A 20,914-nucleotide genomic window follows, 5' to 3' on the forward strand; every position below is an offset into this window, starting at 1 on the left:
ATAGCTCTTAATTCTTTAGATTACTAAAGATGGAGTTTTATCGTGTAATTCAATTTGGTTAGGTTTTAGGGTCCTTTGGACAGGTGAGTAGTGGGTTTGGTTTTTATGTCAGTACGTTGGTTAGAGAGTATGGAGGAGAGCTAAAAGATGATTTCTCGATGTTTCTTCAGGGAAGGATTTTCCATTTTACGTCTTGAATTCCACGTAAGCAAGGTTGCGAGCAATTATTTAATGATTTTTTTTCCTTTTCATTTCCTTGACTGGAGCCCGACTAACAAAAACTGTCCCGTTTACAGTCGCACGCTTGTGCCCCTCCGCCACACTTACTTCGTTCCTATTTCCCTTCTATTCTCTCACTTGGTCCTAGCAGAGCGGAGAAAAAAGAAAAATAAGTTATGATTCCTCTGGGTGGAGATCGAATCCACAACCAAGACGTTAACGTAAACGACGAACTTTTTACCTTACCTATTTTGTTTACAAAAATAATATACACAGGTGTTGAACCTGAATTAAATTCTAAAATGAGTAACTAAAAAAAATAAACAAAACATACAGAACTCCACACTTTTACCAATGTGCCCTTCGACAAAGTAATCGAGTGTAGTAATCGAATTCTCATTTACGTATACGAGTGCGACAAACGAACAACAATCGTTACAGTTCTTAATTGGGAGTAAAGTCGTTTCGTATCAAATTGTTTTCTTCAAGGAATCGTTTTATTGGAATTGCATACTTTTGAAATCATTATATTTAAGGCCTTATGAGTATTTTATTTTATAATGGGTTTTAAATTTTGAGGCCGTCGTGGCGCAGGGGTACAAGCGCGCGACTGCAATCGCAACAGTTTTAAGTTTGATTTCCACTCTGGTAACGAGGTAATAGGGCGGCGTTGAGTTGCGCCACTCAACACGGAATGTAACGATAATTTGGCAGCAAGTCGAGAACGGAAGTGTGAGAACTTATGTCTTAACATAAGATTCCCAGATTTCCCAGTATTTAGATGTTTATTTGTAATTAGTACTAAGCCAGACTCGCCAAAATGCTTACTTTTCTAAAATGAACGATCGATCGATCGATCAACTTGAGATCTTATAATTTTTTTATTGTTAACTTACGAAACAAACATACGAAAATTCATTTGCCAATAAATATTCTACACGCAGAAACAACACATAAATATAACTTGTAAATAAAAGATGCTCCCAACAAATATATTAATTAACACTCAACTCACGTAAACCAAAGGCTTGTGAATTATTAGAAATATATAGACATAATTATGTACGCCATCGTGGCGCAGTAGCAGAAATGTATGATTGCTAATACGATTGTAGGTTCGATTTCCACTCGGAGGAATGAAATATTTTATATTTTCATTTCCTCGTTAAGGTTACAAGGCGCAGTAGAATTTTGGCGTAATGCCTCGAGAATTCAACGGAAATTTAGGAACGGAGTGTCTTAGTATTAGGTTCCCTCTGCCATCCCTTCTATATGTAAGATGCGGCGAAAGTTAAAAAATTAAAAATAAATAGACATATATACAAATTATATGTATAAGGTATATAAAAATAACTAAGAAATTGAATATAAATTGTCAATAAGTAAAATATTCTCGATCTCCGTCATAAATTAAAATGAAAATGAGTGCATAATACGTCAATAACCCGCACGTACTTTTGTCCTTCAAAACTTTTATAAATTATTTTAGAGCCTCTAATCTGGTGTTTTATAGACCTGCATATTTCAAAATAGAGGTTTTTTATTTCTTTATTTTATTTTTATGTCAACAATTCACCCGTAATTTTCTTCTGATTAAAAGGATTCATTTACAGAAAGACTGAGTTATCCATATTCATCTAGAAATGATACTAAAACTAGGCAGTTTTAGTATCATTTCGATCTAGATGACAATACTACCATATACAATACTACCATACATAATATCTTTCTGATAAACAGAGAAGCCAGAATGCAATAATTTTACTTTCTTGTCCATATATTATATCGAAAATAAGTTCGTATTTAATAAATATACTCACATAATTCCTTCCCAAGCACCCAGGTCTCAGGCTTAGAGTTGACCTCGACCAGCACAGTCGGCGTACACACCAGTAACACCATAAGATCAGCTATACTCAAGTTCACAAGGAAAATATTAGTAGAATTCCTCATGTCTTTAGTCTTCAAAATAACTATCGGCACCATCACGTTGCCGATCACACCTAAGCACATTATAACTATACAAAAAGTCATTGAGGTCGCCTTTATGTAATATGGTATTTCGGCATACTCCGTGTAATTGTTCGACATTTCAAACGTTGAGTTAGACATCGATGTATTAAAAGTATCATTATTGAAGTCGAATTTTTCAAGGAAATCCTCTGGCTCGCGATTTGTTGTAGCATTTTTGTATGTATTTGTATTATAATTGATGGGCAAGTGGGTTGTGTGTGTGAAATTGGCGATCGAAATCATGTGCGTTCGAAGAATTTGGTTGACATGTGATCTTCACATTTTTTCTTTCGGGTTTTCCTTCCGATTTTTCGCTTGTTGACGCCAAAATTCCGCTTCGTGACCTGAAACAATGTTAGGCAATTAGTCCACTTCGTTCCGATGTGAGTGCTTTGGACGTAGAATAATTGGATTTGTGTAAACGTTTTTTTTCTCGAATATACTTTGTTTGGTATATTATTATAGAGCTTTTGTTGTTTTTATGTTAATCTTATATTTTAATTATAATTAAAAGTAAAATTAATTATTTATTTTATTTTAAGCTGTATTTGGGCAACCTTTGATAGTTGATATTACATTTAAATTGAATGAATTAATAATTATTTTCTCGTATGTGTACTCTTACAATCCGACCTCTTACATTATCATAAGACTATCTTGTCAATGGATTTTTGCATTGCTTCGACTTTGTCATGGTTGAACATTCTAGAATGAATATAACCATTAAACGAAATGTATAAAAATTATGTAAAAGTTACATAAAAATGTTAATTATTTGAACCATTTTAAAAAATCTTTCTGACTGCCACAGTATACCTATTTATAGACAATAATCATCAAAAATAAGTAAATTTCTAGATATTAAATATAAACGAATAAAATTTTAAATGTAGGTACCTAAAATAGAAACCTCCACACATATAAAAAAAATCTTTTACACGTAAAATTGAAACGAATATTCAGAATCAATTGATCACAAGAGCTGCCTGTATCTATAATAAATACTGTAAGAGGATCACCAATCTTTCCCCCCAGATCGTCGACACGACGCGACGCTCGTACCATAACATAAACATGTCGGATTGACCGTCGCCTTACAAAGTTTTATAAATTTTGTCAATATTTGCAAAATCTATCCACTCTAAGGCAATACCTCAGTGATTTATAGTGGTTGGCTGACTTATTCTTAAGGTTCTATGCACACTGTAGGGACTGTCTCGGACAATTACGACATCAATCTCGTGATTTTCGTTATTGTTAAGGTTCTGATCGCTCTTCTGTCCTTTGTTAGTTTACATATGTGAAATATAATATAATTTTGCAATTTAAATTGAGATCTGACTATAGACGCAAAGAGCACTGTGTCTGTCTGTTCTTAATTATTCTTCTTTTTAAATCATCAAGCTGGAATTGGAAAACGGCATATGGAATCATGGACTGCCTACTAAATTATATTCATTTTATTAAAATGTTCTGTTGAAAACAGAACGTTTTTAATTTTTTAAGCTATTATAAATTATCATCTAACCTTTTTACATAATCATTTTAATTTATTGAAAATCCGATATCTCCTTTCATTTACTTCTATCTACATATCAACACGATGATATCATCGTGCTGATATGTATTGATATTGATATCAATATTCTTATTGCTTTTCATATACAAAAAAATACGAATCGATAGCGGCTCTACAGTGTGAATGGAGCCTTAAAGGTATCACAGCAAAACCTATCGGTAACTCAAATTAATGTTTGTACTTTATCTGTTTAAGAACAACTTTCTTTTTATAAATGTTTCTATTTAATGTAATATTGTTTTTAGGTTGTAAATTTTATTAATCATCTTTACTGTATCGCTTTAGGCATTTTTTATTGTAGAGATGTTTTGCCCTTAAAGCCCTTGAAGTTGTTATTGTATTTAAGATCACATGGTGGTTTTTAGAAAATAAGCACTTAAAACATTTTTATAGAGATTATTGTGTTTTAATAATAACTTTCGAGGCGCGTGCGCTTCCTTGGCGCGGAGATACAACAGTGCGATAGTAACCGCGACGGGTTGTGAGTTCGATTCCCACCCACGACAATGAAATATTTAAGTGGGTTACGTTATATTCAAACAACGGCCATCACTTATGGACAGACTTGTCTCAGTTTGGTAAAGTGAATACGAAGCCTTCGTAGCCACTTGTTTAATAGAGACATGTTTAGATACCCTCAGGTGAATAAAAACAATAGTCATACAATTAATTGTTTTATTTTAATAATGATGTATATTAAAGTGTAAGTAAATAAATAAATATATATCTATATAATATGTGTTTTTGTCATTTTATTTACACATCGAAGTAGTAAGTATTCATGAAAGTGGGTCATTTTGTAAGTCTCCATATGAATTTAGGCAGATGTAACTATTGTGCCCTTCGATAATATTATGTGCGTGTTTATGATGTGTTGTACAGATAGTACGAAGCGAATGGTAGTTAGGAAATATTGAATAATTTGTATTTGATAATTGAAGAAGTAAAGTCTTAGATTTTTTTTCCATTGAATCTAGTAATTTCTTCATGGCTTCACGCTGTATCCCGCATAAAGCAAGGTTAGCCTATGGAACCTGGGAACCTAATGTGTGATCTACTGCACTCTATTCCCTTTTAACAACTTTTGTTCTTCACTTTCCGTCGAATTCTGGAGGCATTGCAGGCAATTCAACGCCGAAGTATTTTATCAAGTTTTTAATCACAATTTTACACTTTTCTTGCCTTATAGGAAAGAAATAAAGTGATCATTGACTGTTCCTCTCAATTTCATTTCGGTAAAAATATCTGGCATATGAGTAATTATTAATTTGGTTTAGCACCTTAATATGATTAAAAATTATGCTTATTATAAATCCTTAAATCATTCTGAAAATCGGAGAAAAGTGTAATTAAAGTGATAAAAGTAAATACAGCAAGACAACCAGATATTAAGTGTTGTTTTGCTGACATTACTGACCTACTGAAGGGCCGCATCCCTGCTGCGGCTAGGGAAAATAATAAAATCAATTTATTACATAGCCGAAGTGACGAAGCGAGTGTGATACACTTTTGTTTACTGTTTCCCTATTTACTTAGTTGATTGTTGACAGCGATGTATTTTTAGTAGACCTATAAAAATAATAACTTTAAGCTTTTGATTATTCTTATTAGGAGTTAATAGTAATAGAAAATATTTTTATATATAGAAACACACCCCGAGTGGTTCAAAGCCAGATTTTCCGAGATAAATATATATTTTATTTTCAGTTTCACGCTATATCCCGCATATAGCCAAGGGAGTAAATAGGCGAGGGAATCTCATATGAAGTCATTATTCGTTTTCCGCACGAATTTGAGTAAAGGCGTGTTGAGCTGCGAAACTCAACGCTGCACTTTAATCTTACAAATTCGAAGAAATAAAAATAACTCATGGTTCTGAGTTGGGATCGAATCTGCTACCAACGCCTTTACGACTAACCTATTGCACCACGAGAACCTTCATGTCTCTTATTTTCCATGAATTCAATAAATTAAAGAACTGATTATAATCTAAGAGGAAACTTTTAACTACTAAACTTATCTATAAGCTACAATAACTAACAAACATTCATTCAAATAATTCAATAATAAAATCTAAATTGCAATATTAATTTAATATAATCGAGAATGCGGGTTCAAGGCTCTCTTAATTACATTCAGAATAACTGTTGACAGAAGTCTCATAGCAGAGTAAATGTGAAATAAACATGAAAATTTTTACACTGCCGGCCATTTTAATTGGATATTAGGCTATTTTTATAACATGTTTTTTTTAATTTACCAAGTGGCGATTGTTGTTAAAGCTGTTGTCGATAAATACAGATAAGTGTTATATTCTAAAAACTGAAAGGATGTAGTCTAAAATTCTGGAGGTATTGTGTGTTGAGTGGCGGATCTCAACGCCGAGCTTTGCCTCGACACCAGAGCAAACAAATGAAAATTTAACATTACATTTCCTCGAGGAATCAAACCCACAACCTGTCGCGTTTACGGTCACACGCTTTTTCACTTCGAAAACAAAAGGGTAACCCGTATGCCAATAGACTTACAGACGTTTTATAAAACGTTGCCATAATGGCAGTTTTAATCCACCCCTTGGGATGCTCATTCTTAATTAATTTAAAATCTAATCTAGATTCATTCATTCAAAGGCTCCCTCAAAGTTCACTGTCCCACTTTACCTTTCATTTAAAATAGATTTAGATGTGATGTGTTTAGTTTATAATTGAAAACGTCGGAGTATGTTATACGACACAGAAGCAGGAGTAGTTCAGTTTTTTAATTTATTATACTTTTTATTGCATTTTGTAACAAAAGAATACACTAATTTTGTAATATTATTGTAAAAATTTACTTATTTCTAATATATATTTTTTAATGAACCTCCTCTAGGTTATAATCTATCGGACAAGTAAAAAAAATGAAAGTCTAAAGGCAAGAGGCAATGGCATCTCATACGTACAAAAAAATAAAAAAATATGTGTTTTTTTAAATGATTTTGTTGTAGTGTTGTCAGATTAGATAAAGGGCGAAGTAGAATTCCACTATCCAATAAGCAGTATCTCAATAGATATAGCAAGTGTAAATCAAGTGTTATACATCTGTAGGTACTAGGTTATTTATGTTTACACCGTAAGATCCTGTAAAAGACAGTGGCATATGATCAGCAGCTTTATTGATATTACTAAAATATTTACTATGCAATTTACAATTTCGCTAAACATGGCCTTAATTTCACTAATAAATATTGCAATGGTGTATATCTAATATTGCAGAAAAGCTGACGAATTTATAGTTTTTCCTTTTTTCATAACATTCATTATTATTAATATTTTTAAAAGACAATAGATATCAAAAATTCTAAACTGGATCCCATCCTTATTGTAGCATTAACTGAGTAAGTTTTAATTTAAATATGAGCATTTCGATACCCACTGTTATTATTTTAATATAAGAATATTTTAAAATGAGGCTCTTTACTAAATATATCTCAAAGAAAGCCGCCAAGAAATAAAAGTACGAAAAATATAGTACGAAAAATAGTACGCAAAAAATAGTACGAAAGTAAAAAATAAACTTGAAGAAATGCTTAGTTTTTGTTAAAAATATCTCATAATTAGAAAAAACACGAATAGAAAACGAATGAAATAAAACAAATGCATAGTGTTTGAAAGAATCCAGATTAGATAGAAATTTAATTAAGAACTCGTGATTTCACTCGGAATGGTCCGATGTGCTGTAATTAGGTTACATTTTGTGGCACGCTTTTGATATTTCTCACTTAACATCTGGTGTACAAATATAATTGTTTTGTATTAGTTTTAAGATTTTCTCTTGATTCTTGTCTTATTTTTTTGTTTCTGATCGATTATATTTTGTGAATAGTGATTAGAGCATCTGAGCGATTTCCAAGAGATGTGGGTTCATATTTAGGTATTTTATATTAGTATATTTGTAAGAAATCACTTCTATTTATGCTTTATTATGTTTTGAAAAACGTATATAGAAAAGAAAAAGAAAAGTAATTTGTCCTTTTAAAAATAATAAACCCAAAAATACAAATAGGTCGTCAAAAAAGTTATATCATTTAAGATACAGAATAAAATCTCGTTAATTTATTTACTACACTTTGAAACAAAAAAAATGTTATTTAATCAATGTTATTTGTAGGCGTCCAGTAACATTATACAAATGTTTACTTTTGATGGGGAATAACCGTAAAATTTGTTATATTGCTGCTCCTTGTTTATTGGCGGAGTAAATATTATTTTTATATCTATCATAACAGTGGCTTATCAATAGGCATTGTGTTAGTCGCTATGACTTAGTGGTAAGTTCAAATAGATTTCTTTTATTTAATTAATAGAAAATAGGTTCTATTATTAAAATGTTTGACTTTTGAAATGTTTGAAAAATTGTATTAGATTGTTCTGTTATAAGGAAAATAAAGATTGTTTTTATTGCACGTTTTATATTGTTTATATTGAATGTAATTAATAAATTATTATTTAGAGTTGATTAACCAAATATTATTTAGATATTTTTTTTAGCAGCAAAATAGGAAGACAGATGATTGCACAATATTATTTTGGGTTCAAATTCAATTTGAACACATACAATAATTCAAATGTAATACGTTGTTATTTTATTTTATATTTTTTTCACCTTATTCCACTATCCAGACTGCTACATGAAAGGATAAATGAAATTAAAGCTATCTCTTTTTACCAAATAAATAAAAAATATAAAAAATATAAATCGTATATTTTGAATTTTTCTAGTTAAATAAAAAATAAATAAATATCGTTCACCTAATAATGTCCGTGAGTGTACGGCGCCTACACAGTAACTCACTTAGCGCGACTGTTAACAAGCTCTTAGACGAAATCAATATTACGATTCCATTCCGTTACTATTTAGTTTTGGATTCAGGTTAAAATTACTCATTTCTTATGAAAATAAAATAATGTTAAGTTAGTAGCGATGGTAAATGAAATGTCGAGCTGTAAACAGTTGATATTTCATTATTCTTTTGAAACAATTACTAATGAAAGTCTCTATTTATAAAAGAAAAGAATTACTTTTTTAGTGGTCCCTAAAAAAATATTTATTCATTTTTGCCTTATTTCAACTTTCTGAGACCAGTAGTTTCGTCTGTGCGTTGTCTGTCAGTCCTTCAACAACGGAAGAGAGTGTTTTTAAACACATCAAAAGATAAATTTTTAATTATGATGTGGATAATTAGACATTTTTTATTTCAATCTCTCACTTCTTCATTTTAGTCAGGACTCCTCAAACATTTTGGGAATCGGAAGTTACCAGAGCGAGAAAAAGAAAATATTAAATATTTCATTTCATCGAAATCGAACACACGACCTGTTGCGTGCCTCTGCGCCACGACTGGCTACATATAATCAGAAATTTGTCTTATATTTATGATCCGAAGAAACAATTCTAAAAGTCTTGTTCGAATTAATTTCTATGATTTCAAGATTTATGTATTTACCTTTATTTTATAATTTTTCAAAGAGTTTGTAGACAGAGGATTACTCAAACAAAATCTCATTGTTTTATATTCATTAACAATGTTAAAGGGCACAAAGTGTAACTGTAAGCGTGAGTGGTTGTGGGTTCGATGAACCCTCGGGGAAATGTAATATTTATTTTAATTTATCTTTTCATTTCTTTTCTTGCTCTGGTGTACAAACAAAGCGCGGCATTTAGTTCCGCCACTCAACACGCAATGCCTCCAGAATTCAGCGGAAAGTGGGGAACGGAGCGTCTTAACTTTTAACACTTAGTTCCCTTTGCGGAATACAGCATGAAGCTAATGATTATTGATTAAAACAAAGAAATAAATAAAGACCATAAATGTTTATATTTAACTAAAATAAAATATGACAGATAATGAAAGGCTTATACAAAAAATCTATTAAAAATGGCCCAAAATTTTAAATGGAGACATGACTTTTTTCACTGTCACGTCATCTTGTCACTCCACTCGACATTTGGCGGGTTAAATTATAAAAGTTATTACGGGGTTACATTTGTTCATTCATTTGGTGGTACATTTCACTCCGGGCGTACCTACTTGTATCTAGGAATTACATTTAATTAACACAAAACTTCTTGATTGTACGAATATTCTGAATATTTTTGTTGCGATGCTGTGTTGAAAATATTTAAGCGTTTTATGCTATGATATATGTATATACATACATATTACACATATACGTTTAGTTTTGATTGTTTAAAAAACTTCTATATTATTAAGGTCATCACGCGGTGGTAGGGGTTCGAGAGAATGAATGATTTTTATTCCATCGCTATAGTAACAAGACTAATAATATATGCCAATAGTAATTTTCTTCTTACTAATTAGAACGTTAATATAAAAAAATCTATAATATGTATAATTGAGGCCATCATGGCGCAGTGGGAATGTGTCGGATTGGAAAGGCAGTGGTTGTTGGTTTAAAATCCACTCGGGTGAATATATATTAATTTTCTTATGATGACATGACGAAGTGCGGCGTTGAGTTCCACCACCAAACAAACAATGCCTTGAATTCGGGGGGAAAACGTAAGCGACTCCGTTTGCCACTTCCTGCCATATAGGCATCAAAAGAATGGTTTACTATTTAAATGAACATTAAATTAATAATATAATTCATATACTTTTGTGAATTAAAATATTAAGTTGTTCCATTTAATATATTGTTACTTAAAGCTCATTAAAATCTATAATGCGTTTAACTAGAGCGGATTTATAAGAGCGATCAGATTAATAAAATTAAAATAAAAATAAAATTTCATAATTGTAGGTCTACAGGAAATATAATGTACCTACGTTATGATTACGCGGCAAATAAAGTTGACAAACATAAGTGATTGAAATATAAGTTTCTAATGACTTTTTTATTTAAAATACCTATAAATGTTTAATGAATTCAGACTTTCTCCTTTAATTGTATTGTAGGTTCTCACTTCGTGCTAAATTTCATAACTGTACTTCCATGGGAAGTAGACCATAGTTTTGATTATGGGGCGATTTTCATACAAAATGATATATGAAATTTACCCAGTAATAACAAAACAATTGATTTAGAAGCTTGATTTTTTTTCTATGTTCCATAGGACCGTAGATTTGATCGTAGTAAATTACAGTTTAATATCTCCAAGCGATCTTGAGATAACATAAGTCGTTTTTACAAACAAACAGACGAACAACAAATAGATTGAAGGTTTTCATTTTTTCTTTATGTAGTACTGAACCCTAATAAATGACATCTGCTTTCGAAGAAAATGAAAAATCATAGATGTCAGTAACCCTCTCCGTTAATAAATGACAACCGTAGTTTAAAACGAACAGCCAAGTCATTTACGAGCCGATAACACTTTGATAGATGTTTTGGCACCGAAACGTATTAGAGAATGAGTGAGTGATAATTGTTGAATTTATTAAATTTACTTGTCATATCCTTTGACAGGATGATTCTGGCAATTTTGTTTTATTTTCTTTGTTTGTATAAAATATGTATTATGGAATTGTATTTCTTAATCCTTTTGTGTTTTATTGTAATAGTAGAATAACTATAATACAATAGCTTCACTTTTTTTCTGCAGGCAGACGAAACCTCCTTAACACGTCTTTATTAGGTCGAGTTGTATCAAACTATGTACAATATTATGCCATCAAAGAACTGGTGTGATGATGGAACCAGGACGTCAATATTGAAACTCTTCAGAAGTTACTTGTAAACAATTCGAGTTCGGAGCATATTGGATAACATTTGTATCACTTGGTGTAGAAAAGCTTGTTTATTTGTTTTTTTAAGCTACGTATATATTTTTAAACTAAAACAATACAGACAGGAGGATGGTATTCTTTTTATCTCATTATTATATAAATTTTCTTATCAAATATCTTTATTTCAATTTTAAAAAAAGATTCACGCTTCACGGTGCATCCTGCGTATAGCTTCACGCTGCATCCCGCATATAGCTTCACGCTGCATCGCGCATATAGCGCTTCACGCCGCATCCCGCATATAACAAAGCAGAAGGGAACCCACCTAGGGAACCCACTTAGTTTTCAGGACATTGCGGATTGAGTAGCTGAACTTAACGCCGCGCTTTACCACACCTAGAAAATATAATAAATGTATGAATAATTAATTTCCTCAAGTGGCAATCGAAGCCACAACCGTCGCGTCACTCACTCCGGACTAGAATAATTAATACACCAAAACGAATTCGCCAAATGTTGGCATAAAACCCACGCGTCACTCCCAAGTATTTGACCTTTCACAAATTTGAATATGTATCTTGGACTTAGGCTGGACACCCACAGATGTAAACAACCTGTGCGACATTAATTATTTCTGTTCCACACACCATTACGCGTCCTAATCTTAACTAATAACCAACTGTCCACTTGTCTCTTGTGAGACATCTCGACCGATTTCCATTTCCTCAATTTTTTTGTTGAATATATTTTTATTCATATTTATATTGTATTTCGCACAATTTGTTATTTTTGAGTTTGAATTTCAGTTGTCGATCTTTTTTATTTTTGTCTTTTTCGGGTTCGTGTAAAGATCATATTATAAGATTCATTTGTATAGAAATGTCTACTAACAGATTTTACATCTGTTATGTTAATAATTTCGATGTTAATTACATATAAAAGCTACTGTTATATCATAAAATAGAGAACTCTTTTTCCTGTTCGTTTTCAATAGAAAAGAAAAAGCAACTATGCAATTCTTGTAGCACTTACGACAATAGTTCCCTGTACACGATAATCTTCATTTGGTTGTTCTCCAGGTTAAATTAAAATAAAAATCATTTGCATAAAATTTATTTATATACAAGAAAGATGTGAGCGATGTTGTCAGTACATAAATCATATTTTCGAGGTTAATTCCCATTTAAGATAATATTTATTTAGTGCTGAAAAACTTGATGAATGTGAATATTTCGAAGCAGTAAACAAAATGGTGATTTTCAGTTCTCCCTGCATACGTTGCGAAACACCTTAGAACAATTTTCTTTTAACTTGTAGCAAAAAAGTATGCAATCAAATTTAAGAAACTGATTTTTACACTTGTAATAATTGAAACATTATAAAACTGGGCAGTTATACTCGTATATAGCTCATAATAATATGGCAACATTGAACTGATCTGATGATGAAGCCTGGACTTAAATAGTGGACTCTTTCAGAGGTTACTAATGCATCCATCAATTTTGTCCTTTTTAGATTGTGTGATAAAATCGTGCCCGTTTTATTTGTTACTTTTTTCTAAGGAATGAATGATTTAGTATTTTCATTTCCTCGCTTTGGTAACAAGACAAAGGGCGGCGTTCAGTTCCGCAATTTAACACGCAATGAAAATATTAAATATTTAATTTCTTCGATTGGGAATCGAACTCGCAACTTAAGATGTTTACGGTCGCACACTTGTGCTCATTTAATATATTTTTTTACTATAAGTACGTTTAATACTATTATTACTTTTAAAAATACAGATAGCGATCACATCCTTTGTTTTTTATCAAAATTACAGCAAAGTCATCAGTAGAGACCAGTTTGACTTATCTCCCCTAAAATCAGATATAAATCTGTCTAACAAACATCCGATACTTCAAAAGCGTCACTTTCCCGTAGATTTATAAGAATTATTACGATGTCCCTTGTTTTATTGATAATAATTATATACTGCAATTAACAATATACTGACTGCTTCAAAATTTCGATTTTCGTATTGTCTTTCCCTTAAATTTGATTTGAATATACCTTGTATGTATATTACACATCCACAGTTATTACACATTTCAATGATATTTGTCCAAGTATGTCATTCATTCACGTTTCTATCTAATACTGTTAAAATATAAATCTATTATTACCTACATACCAATACGTATCTCACAAGCAAAGTCACGGCCACATGTTGTTAAAAAATAATAATTCTAATGACATGAATCATAAAAAAGGCCATAATAAAAATGTTTTTTTCTGTTTAAGTAGTGTATGACAGGTTGGCAGCGACCCAAGTGTTTGATGTCCAACAAATCTAGGCGAACACCAGTATTAGTTGTCAAATGTCTTCTTTCGTGGAAGTCACTTCCATTCAATTCTACGGAATAAATGAAATTTTTATTTTTAATAGTTTTTATTTGCTAATTAATAATGGAAAATCAAAACAATATTAAGCGAGTGCATGATGATAAAAAATCCATTTTTATTCGTGTAAATTTTAAATATTTAAACATTACAATTGAGTTGTTTATTTTGTAAAATGTTATATTTGCAATTTGATTTAAAGATTTTTTCTTTAAATAAATACTTATTACACTTGTAAGTTATTAATAGAATTGACTTTTAGCGAGTGGGCGTGACACTTAACACGTAGGTAACTGACATTTTCTTACTTTTGGCAGCTAATTTAAAAAAAAAAACGAAATATAAAACCTAAATGAAAAAATTCTAATTTTATTTTCTAAACATATGACCAGTAATTGTACTGCATCGATTGACAGAACGAAAAATATTTTACAAAAAAATATCGAAAATAGTCATTAAATCTTGAAGTAACTATGATTACTTCAAGATTCGACTACTTACTACTACTAAATTTATATTTAATTTATGATAGTAATACTAGTATCACTATTGAATTGAATATAAATTTGTTATTGTTAGGTTACTTTCACCCGAAGTTAATCCAACTTCGTATTGTTTCATACATTGACTCTCCCACATACAAAAGGACAACGTAGTGCCTACATAGTGTTACGACACTCCGGTTTCTGCCCCGGCAAAGATAACTCGACGGCATATCCTCTCAGTCACACCATAAGGACACCTGGACTTTGTGTATAATAAGAATATTCAAATTCAAATTCAAATTCAAAATATTCTTTATTCAAATAAACTATAAAAGCACTTTTGAATCGTCGAATGTACATGTCAACAAAAAACTACCACCGGTTCGGAAGGCAGTTCTGCTGAGAAGAGGCGGCAAGAAACTCAACAGTTGCTCTTTTCAAAGTCAATGGTATATTTTACTATTACATTAGCTGGCAGCTGTCCTGCCTGACATTCAATAGACATTAATTCCATACATGTTTATCCTCTAAATATTCTTGAACAGTGTAATAAGCTTTACTTGTTAGAATATTTTTTACAGATATTTTAAATTTTGGTAGTGGCAAACTAAGAATACACTGCGGAATTTTATTATATACACGTATACTCAGCCCCATAAAAGATTTATTAACTTTTTGGAGGCGAAAACTAGACTTAACTTTAGATATGAGGCAATAAGATCAAGAGCAGTATCCTGTATACCGTAATGATATAGTTTTAATAACAGAGTTTCATGGTCTACACAATCAAAGGCTTTGGATAAATCACAAAACACTCCAATAGCATTCTGTGACTTCTCCCATGCGTCATATATGTGCTTTAGGAGTGCAGCACCCGCATCCGTAGTGGACCTACCTTTGGTGAAACCATATTGCTCACTATGGAAACAATTGTTAATATTTAAGAAAATTGTGAGCTGGTTAAATATTATTTTTTCAAATATTTTACTTAGAGACGGCAAAACAGAGATCGGTCTGTAATTTCCAGGGTCAGTTCTATCTCCACTTTTGTAAAGGGGCACTATTTTACTATATTTCATTAAATCAGGAAAAGTACCGGATTCTACACAATTGTTAAAAATTAAAGCTAGATAAGGAGCAATATTAGGTATAATTGTTTTAAGAACTTTAACAGACATAGCCCCATAGGTCACCAGTTTTCTTTAAATTAAGGCTTTTAAAAGTTTTAACTATTTCATCTGGTGACACATTCTTAAACACAAAATTTTGTCTACAACTATTTACATGGGTTTTCAGTATTAATTCTGCTTCCGAAGGAGATGATGGCAGTGAACGTGTTACTTCGATAGGTATATCGGAAAAAAAATTTTGAAAAGTATTTGCCACTTCTAAATCTGAATTTAAGATTATATTATTAACTTTTAATTTAATAGGTTCACTGACAGCATTGTATTTGCAACTCTATTGTTCTTTCTACAGCACCACTACGGCCTCAGTGTTCTAAGATCCGATGTAGGTTAATATTGCTCTACAGAAAACAAACAAAACGCTAAAATGATTTAATATAAAATAAAATACTGCAAAATTCAAGGACGCGTGAACGCTAAAAAGTGAACGCTAGTGAACGACACCCACGCAGTGCATTTTATTCTACGTACATCATGACCTTTAAAGTTATACGAGAAAACTATTACAGCATTTTCTCAGTAATTTCTTATTAGATACGTGTTATTTGTGTAAATCTATATTTAATAATATATCGCACAAAATAAAAGATATATGTTATAAACATATTATTTAGATAGGGATAAAGTTTATATTTTATATTGCTAGTTTTTGCCTCTGACTTCACGTTATCGAACGGAGAGTGGAAAAAAAACTTAAACCACATATATACCACGTATTTCTTAACATCTGCCCTAAATCTTGCCTAAAATGCACGCATGGTAGGCAGAGATAAAGATCTAGAGATAATCCATACTTCGTTTTCCGCTCGAATTCGAGACACTGCGTGTGCCCTCTGAATATAATCACACAAGTAAACCCAGCAAACTGCTAATATATAATCTATAATGATTGAATACACAATTTTCTCTCATCGACTTGCGCAGACGCAAATACCGCGAAAAGTAAACAGCATTACTGGGTCATGATCCAATCAATTCTTTCAATTATTCGATAACAATGCCAACGGTGTAATTATTGAAATTGATTTTAAATTATATTTATTTCAATATTAAATACACAATCAGCGTTTTATTCCATCTGAGGAGGTGGTTTTAAAAAGTAGTCTTAACCAATTTGGTTATTTGATGATCGAAATTAAGAGGGTCAAAAGAGACACGATACTCGTGTAATTTTCCTCTTTCATTTTCTCCGTCCGCTCTCTCCAAGGGACCACTTTTCGCCAAATAAAAGTGGTCTCTTTCTCTACCTAACAAGACGAAGACTAGGAAGACGCATAGAGCAAAGTGATTTAAGATATTTGATTGAAGGTTGGGAATGGAGTAATGTTTGTAGATCTTCTTTATAATTTTAAAAAAATCTCCTTATTATATAGGAAAATTATTTTTACGAAGTTATTATTTTATTTTTATAAATCGCCCTGTTCCAAGAAAGTCAATCTGGGGTGATTTGCAAAGTAATACTACAAAGAATTGATTTTAATGCATCTACTTGGTTATTCGTAATCTGACTTGGCGTTAGATGTATATTTTATAATATTCCTTGGATTTTAAATAGAAATTTTAAAAAATAGGGCGAGTAAAATAATAAATTTCATACTCTAAATGTGGTTTTTACGCCATTTGTAAGGAACCAATCGTGCGCGAATCTGACTCGCACATGGCCCGTTTGTGCCGCATTGAAATAGTGTGCGACGGCAAAGGCGATGGTCGTGATAGTTCCCCATTCTGGTAGATTGGTGGAATTGGAGACTTTTTACTTTTATTTGGATGTCGGTAAAAACAAAGTAAGAAAAAAATATTCAACAACCATTTAAGCTCACTCCGCTAACATTAAATTCAAGTTACGTCTTTTTCATTTGCAGTGAAAATGCAGTTGCTCTCAATACTTGCACTTTATTCTGTCGGAGTTTCTTATGCGAGTACTTTGAGAGGTGACACGAATAAAGTTATTGTTATGAATATTATGATTGCTAAGATTTTATGTAAATGAATGAAGCGACCATGACGTGAGGTCTTCGTGGCGCAGTGGCACAGCGTTGGGTATAAATGTGACGGTAGTGGGTTAGATTCGAAGGAATGAATTACTTTCATTTCCTAGCTCTAGTGACAAGACAAGAAGGCAGTGCAGCGTTGAGTTCCGAGACTATACACAATGTCTCGAAAATTTGGACTGCAGGTGTCTGTGGGAAGTGTCTTAACACCACGTTTCATCTGCCGACCGTATCATATGCTGGATGCAACGTGATGGTAATAAAAAAATAATAGTTAATCGTCACGCAGTTGTTTGACGACTGTAAGATCGCATCAACTTCTTAGACTATAATACAAGGTGATCTCAGTGTCAGATGAAATAACATTTACTTTATAACACTAGTTGAGGCCAATTGTAGCGCACGTCCGACGTTCAGTTTCGCCACTCAACACGTCTCTCTCTAGAGTATCTTAACATTAGGTTCCCAGATTCCTGCAGCCTAACATGCTCTGTGCGGGTGTTTGCTATTGATATCCACAACTAAATTGTGTCTTTTCGATACATATTTTTTTTTATATTAGGTAGAAAGAACATAGTGTCAAGACTCTCCGTTGTACCTACTTCCCCCTAATTCAAAGCCCGTATCTGAGCAGAAATATCAAAATATTCCTCCATGGGAAGGGAATCGAGCTCAAAACCACCGCGGTTTCATTGCGCTACGATGCCCCCGAAAGAGCAACTTGCTTTAACTTTTTGATATCTACAACGTAAGATATCATGAAATTTCGGAAAAAGGAAATTATTTATCACTCGGTTCTGTCAACAGTAATATTTTTTCAGCTGGAGTTACATTAAATCACTAGAAAATTATATTCAAGCAAGCGTATCTAATATATTATTTGGAAAACGTAACAAATAAAGATTATATTATAATATATTAAATAGTAAAAGCGGTCATTTATTACGCCGCATGATAGCAATACATAAGACTTTACAAATAAAGCAGTTTCATATAAAATAACAATAATAGTGTATAGAGAAATCATTATTTTCATACCTAACACTAAAACTTATAATAAAAGAAACCGTTTGGCGTAGCGATACAACTTCTGATTAAACAATCAATCAACATGTAATGTTTCTCTATCTTCTCTCTCTTCCCTCTAATATGCGGGATACAGCGTGAAACTAAAAAAAACTATCTCCATTTTTATGACACCACAGTAACATATTGTTGATTTATCAAGTCTACGCCGGCTATATAACGTTTTATTGGTTCAGTTTTAGTATTGTCTAATCGAAAGTCTATGGATAGTGTCGATGAACTAATAAAAGGAACGTGGTAGTGGTTAATTGAGTATTGTTAAGTATGACAAATATAAATTATTCTTTTCTATATACAATTGACACGAAGTATGTTGTTTTTATTACCGTCACTCGAGACTTACATTTTGATACAAATATATTCTAATTATATATATATATATCACTAACTTTGTTTGTCGATACCCTCCTGTCTAAATAATAGAAAAAATATATTTTTTTACATTTTCATAGCGAAAATTATTTTAGAAAATATATAAAGAAACTAACGTAGCGAGACTCGATCCCGCGGCGTTTGTTCTAAGTGCAGCTATTTAATGTGGTTATCGTCTCTATAGGTAGATTTTAATTTTCGGCCACCCAAAGATTATTGGTAAAAACTATCATTAGGCAAAATAAGATAATTATTATTTCTTTCAAAATGCTTTAGTTGCAACGAAACAATAATCCATAATAATCGAATAGTTTTAAATCAATATAAATCCTGAGGTATACTATAGATTGGCTAAAAAGCTTTTAATAAGACAGCTCAGACGTGATGAGAAAATTAAATATTCATTCATTTTAGAATAGACATAACTTCTATCTTTAGATGCAAAAAGTTTTTCAATCAATCTATATAAGAAGGTAAGGCATATGTATATACAATAAAAATCACCTTTCGCTACACTTCCCTTAAAAATGATACCTAGAATTCTCATTTTTATCCTAATAAGATTAAAAGCCATAACTATCATCTTAAATTAGATTTATCTGTTATCATCAAAAATATACCACAATGTCTTTATATTCACAAAAATTGTATAAAACATATTTGGAAGCCATTTCTTTTCAATTCTTGAAAGTAAATTCAAGACGTCACAATCCAACTTTATCCTACGAAACTTAATAATATGATAATTAAATCGGAATACGAATCTATTGGAGATTTGTCTTCGGAGTTCAGACTGTCTAAGGCCAAGGTATATTAAAATAAGACAGAAAATGCTATGGATATATCATTTAATTTAGAAATTATTTTACTTTTAAATGTCGAGATGTAGGGATAGGTAGAAAATTTGATTAAAAAATATAATATAAATGTCTACAGAAATTAGCAACAAAGATAGTTGTTGAAATTCAACATAGATTAATAAATATTTATTAGTTTAGCTTCAAGGTTTCCATCGATTCCTCTGAGATCCTAAATTTGTTGCAATTTCAAATAAAAAAATACTTGTTGAAATCGGTAAAGTGAATATACATAATTACAGTACGGTCGAGGAGTTTTCTGAACTTTTGCGCATTATTCACACGGGAGGAAAATTATCAAAAGTATAAAAGTCCTAATATCAAATCTGCGCAACCATCTGCAGGTAACTTCAGAGCAGCCACGACTCGTCAACCATACTATACTAAGTTGGCACCACTACGCTGTACCCACTTAAAATATGCAAGGTGTTTCCACAATGTTCCAATAAATTTTCTTTAACGCAAACTATGTCAACAAGAATGGGACTTTTGCTGCAATCCTTATCAAAGTACTTCAGCGTCATTTGCGCGATAATCGCGACTTGCAGAACCGGTTTATTTTATAAAATCTTTGTCATTTGAAAACAACCTCTAAAACAAAAGAAATAAAGTTTAAAATATTATTTTTTTATGATATTTTTCTTGAAAAAAAATGATATTAGCATGAGGATATGCACTAATTATGCATGTGAAGTATTTGCTTTTTAAAGGAAATGCATATATGAAGATAAGAAAGGAAACATTAATAGCTATATTTGAACTGAAGGTTCCTTTTACGTTAAGAAAACATTTCTAAGAGACTAAAATGTCAAGGGATGATCGAGGGTATAAATTCCACCAAAAGAATATATATTTTTTAAATAACAGTATGGAAACTAACTTTGATGCAAATCGTTACCAAAGGGTGAAAATAAATTAATTTCCTTGAGTATTAATCCAACCCAACCTTGCTATATTAATGTATTTATTATATTTTCCTGAAACTATGTAAGAGCATTTTATCAGCCTCATTGT

General features: G+C 31.6%; 1 protein-coding gene across 3 annotated transcripts in view; it reads right to left on the bottom strand.

Annotated features, from left to right (window-relative positions):
- Window positions 1-20,914, bottom strand: part of LOC146528236 (thyrotropin-releasing hormone receptor-like) — a 67,578-nt gene that overhangs the window by 25,901 nt on the left and 20,763 nt on the right. For 2 of the 3 annotated variants that reach the window (XM_085202578.1, XM_085202580.1), the window contains exon 2: window positions 2,040-2,576. In XM_085202578.1, the coding sequence (XP_085058704.1) occupies window positions 2,040-2,475 (436 nt within the window). In that variant the 5' untranslated portion in view covers window positions 2,476-2,576. Of the gene's footprint in view, window positions 1-2,039; window positions 2,577-5,228; window positions 5,379-20,914 lie in introns of those variants that run through there. The other variant, XM_085202579.1, reaches the window with a different exon arrangement.

This window comes from Heliconius melpomene, chromosome 19 (genome assembly GCF_056956725.1).
Source record: "Heliconius melpomene rosina isolate 202511_hmr_F chromosome 19, ASM5695672v1, whole genome shotgun sequence".
NCBI lineage: Eukaryota > Metazoa > Arthropoda > Insecta > Lepidoptera > Nymphalidae > Heliconius > Heliconius melpomene.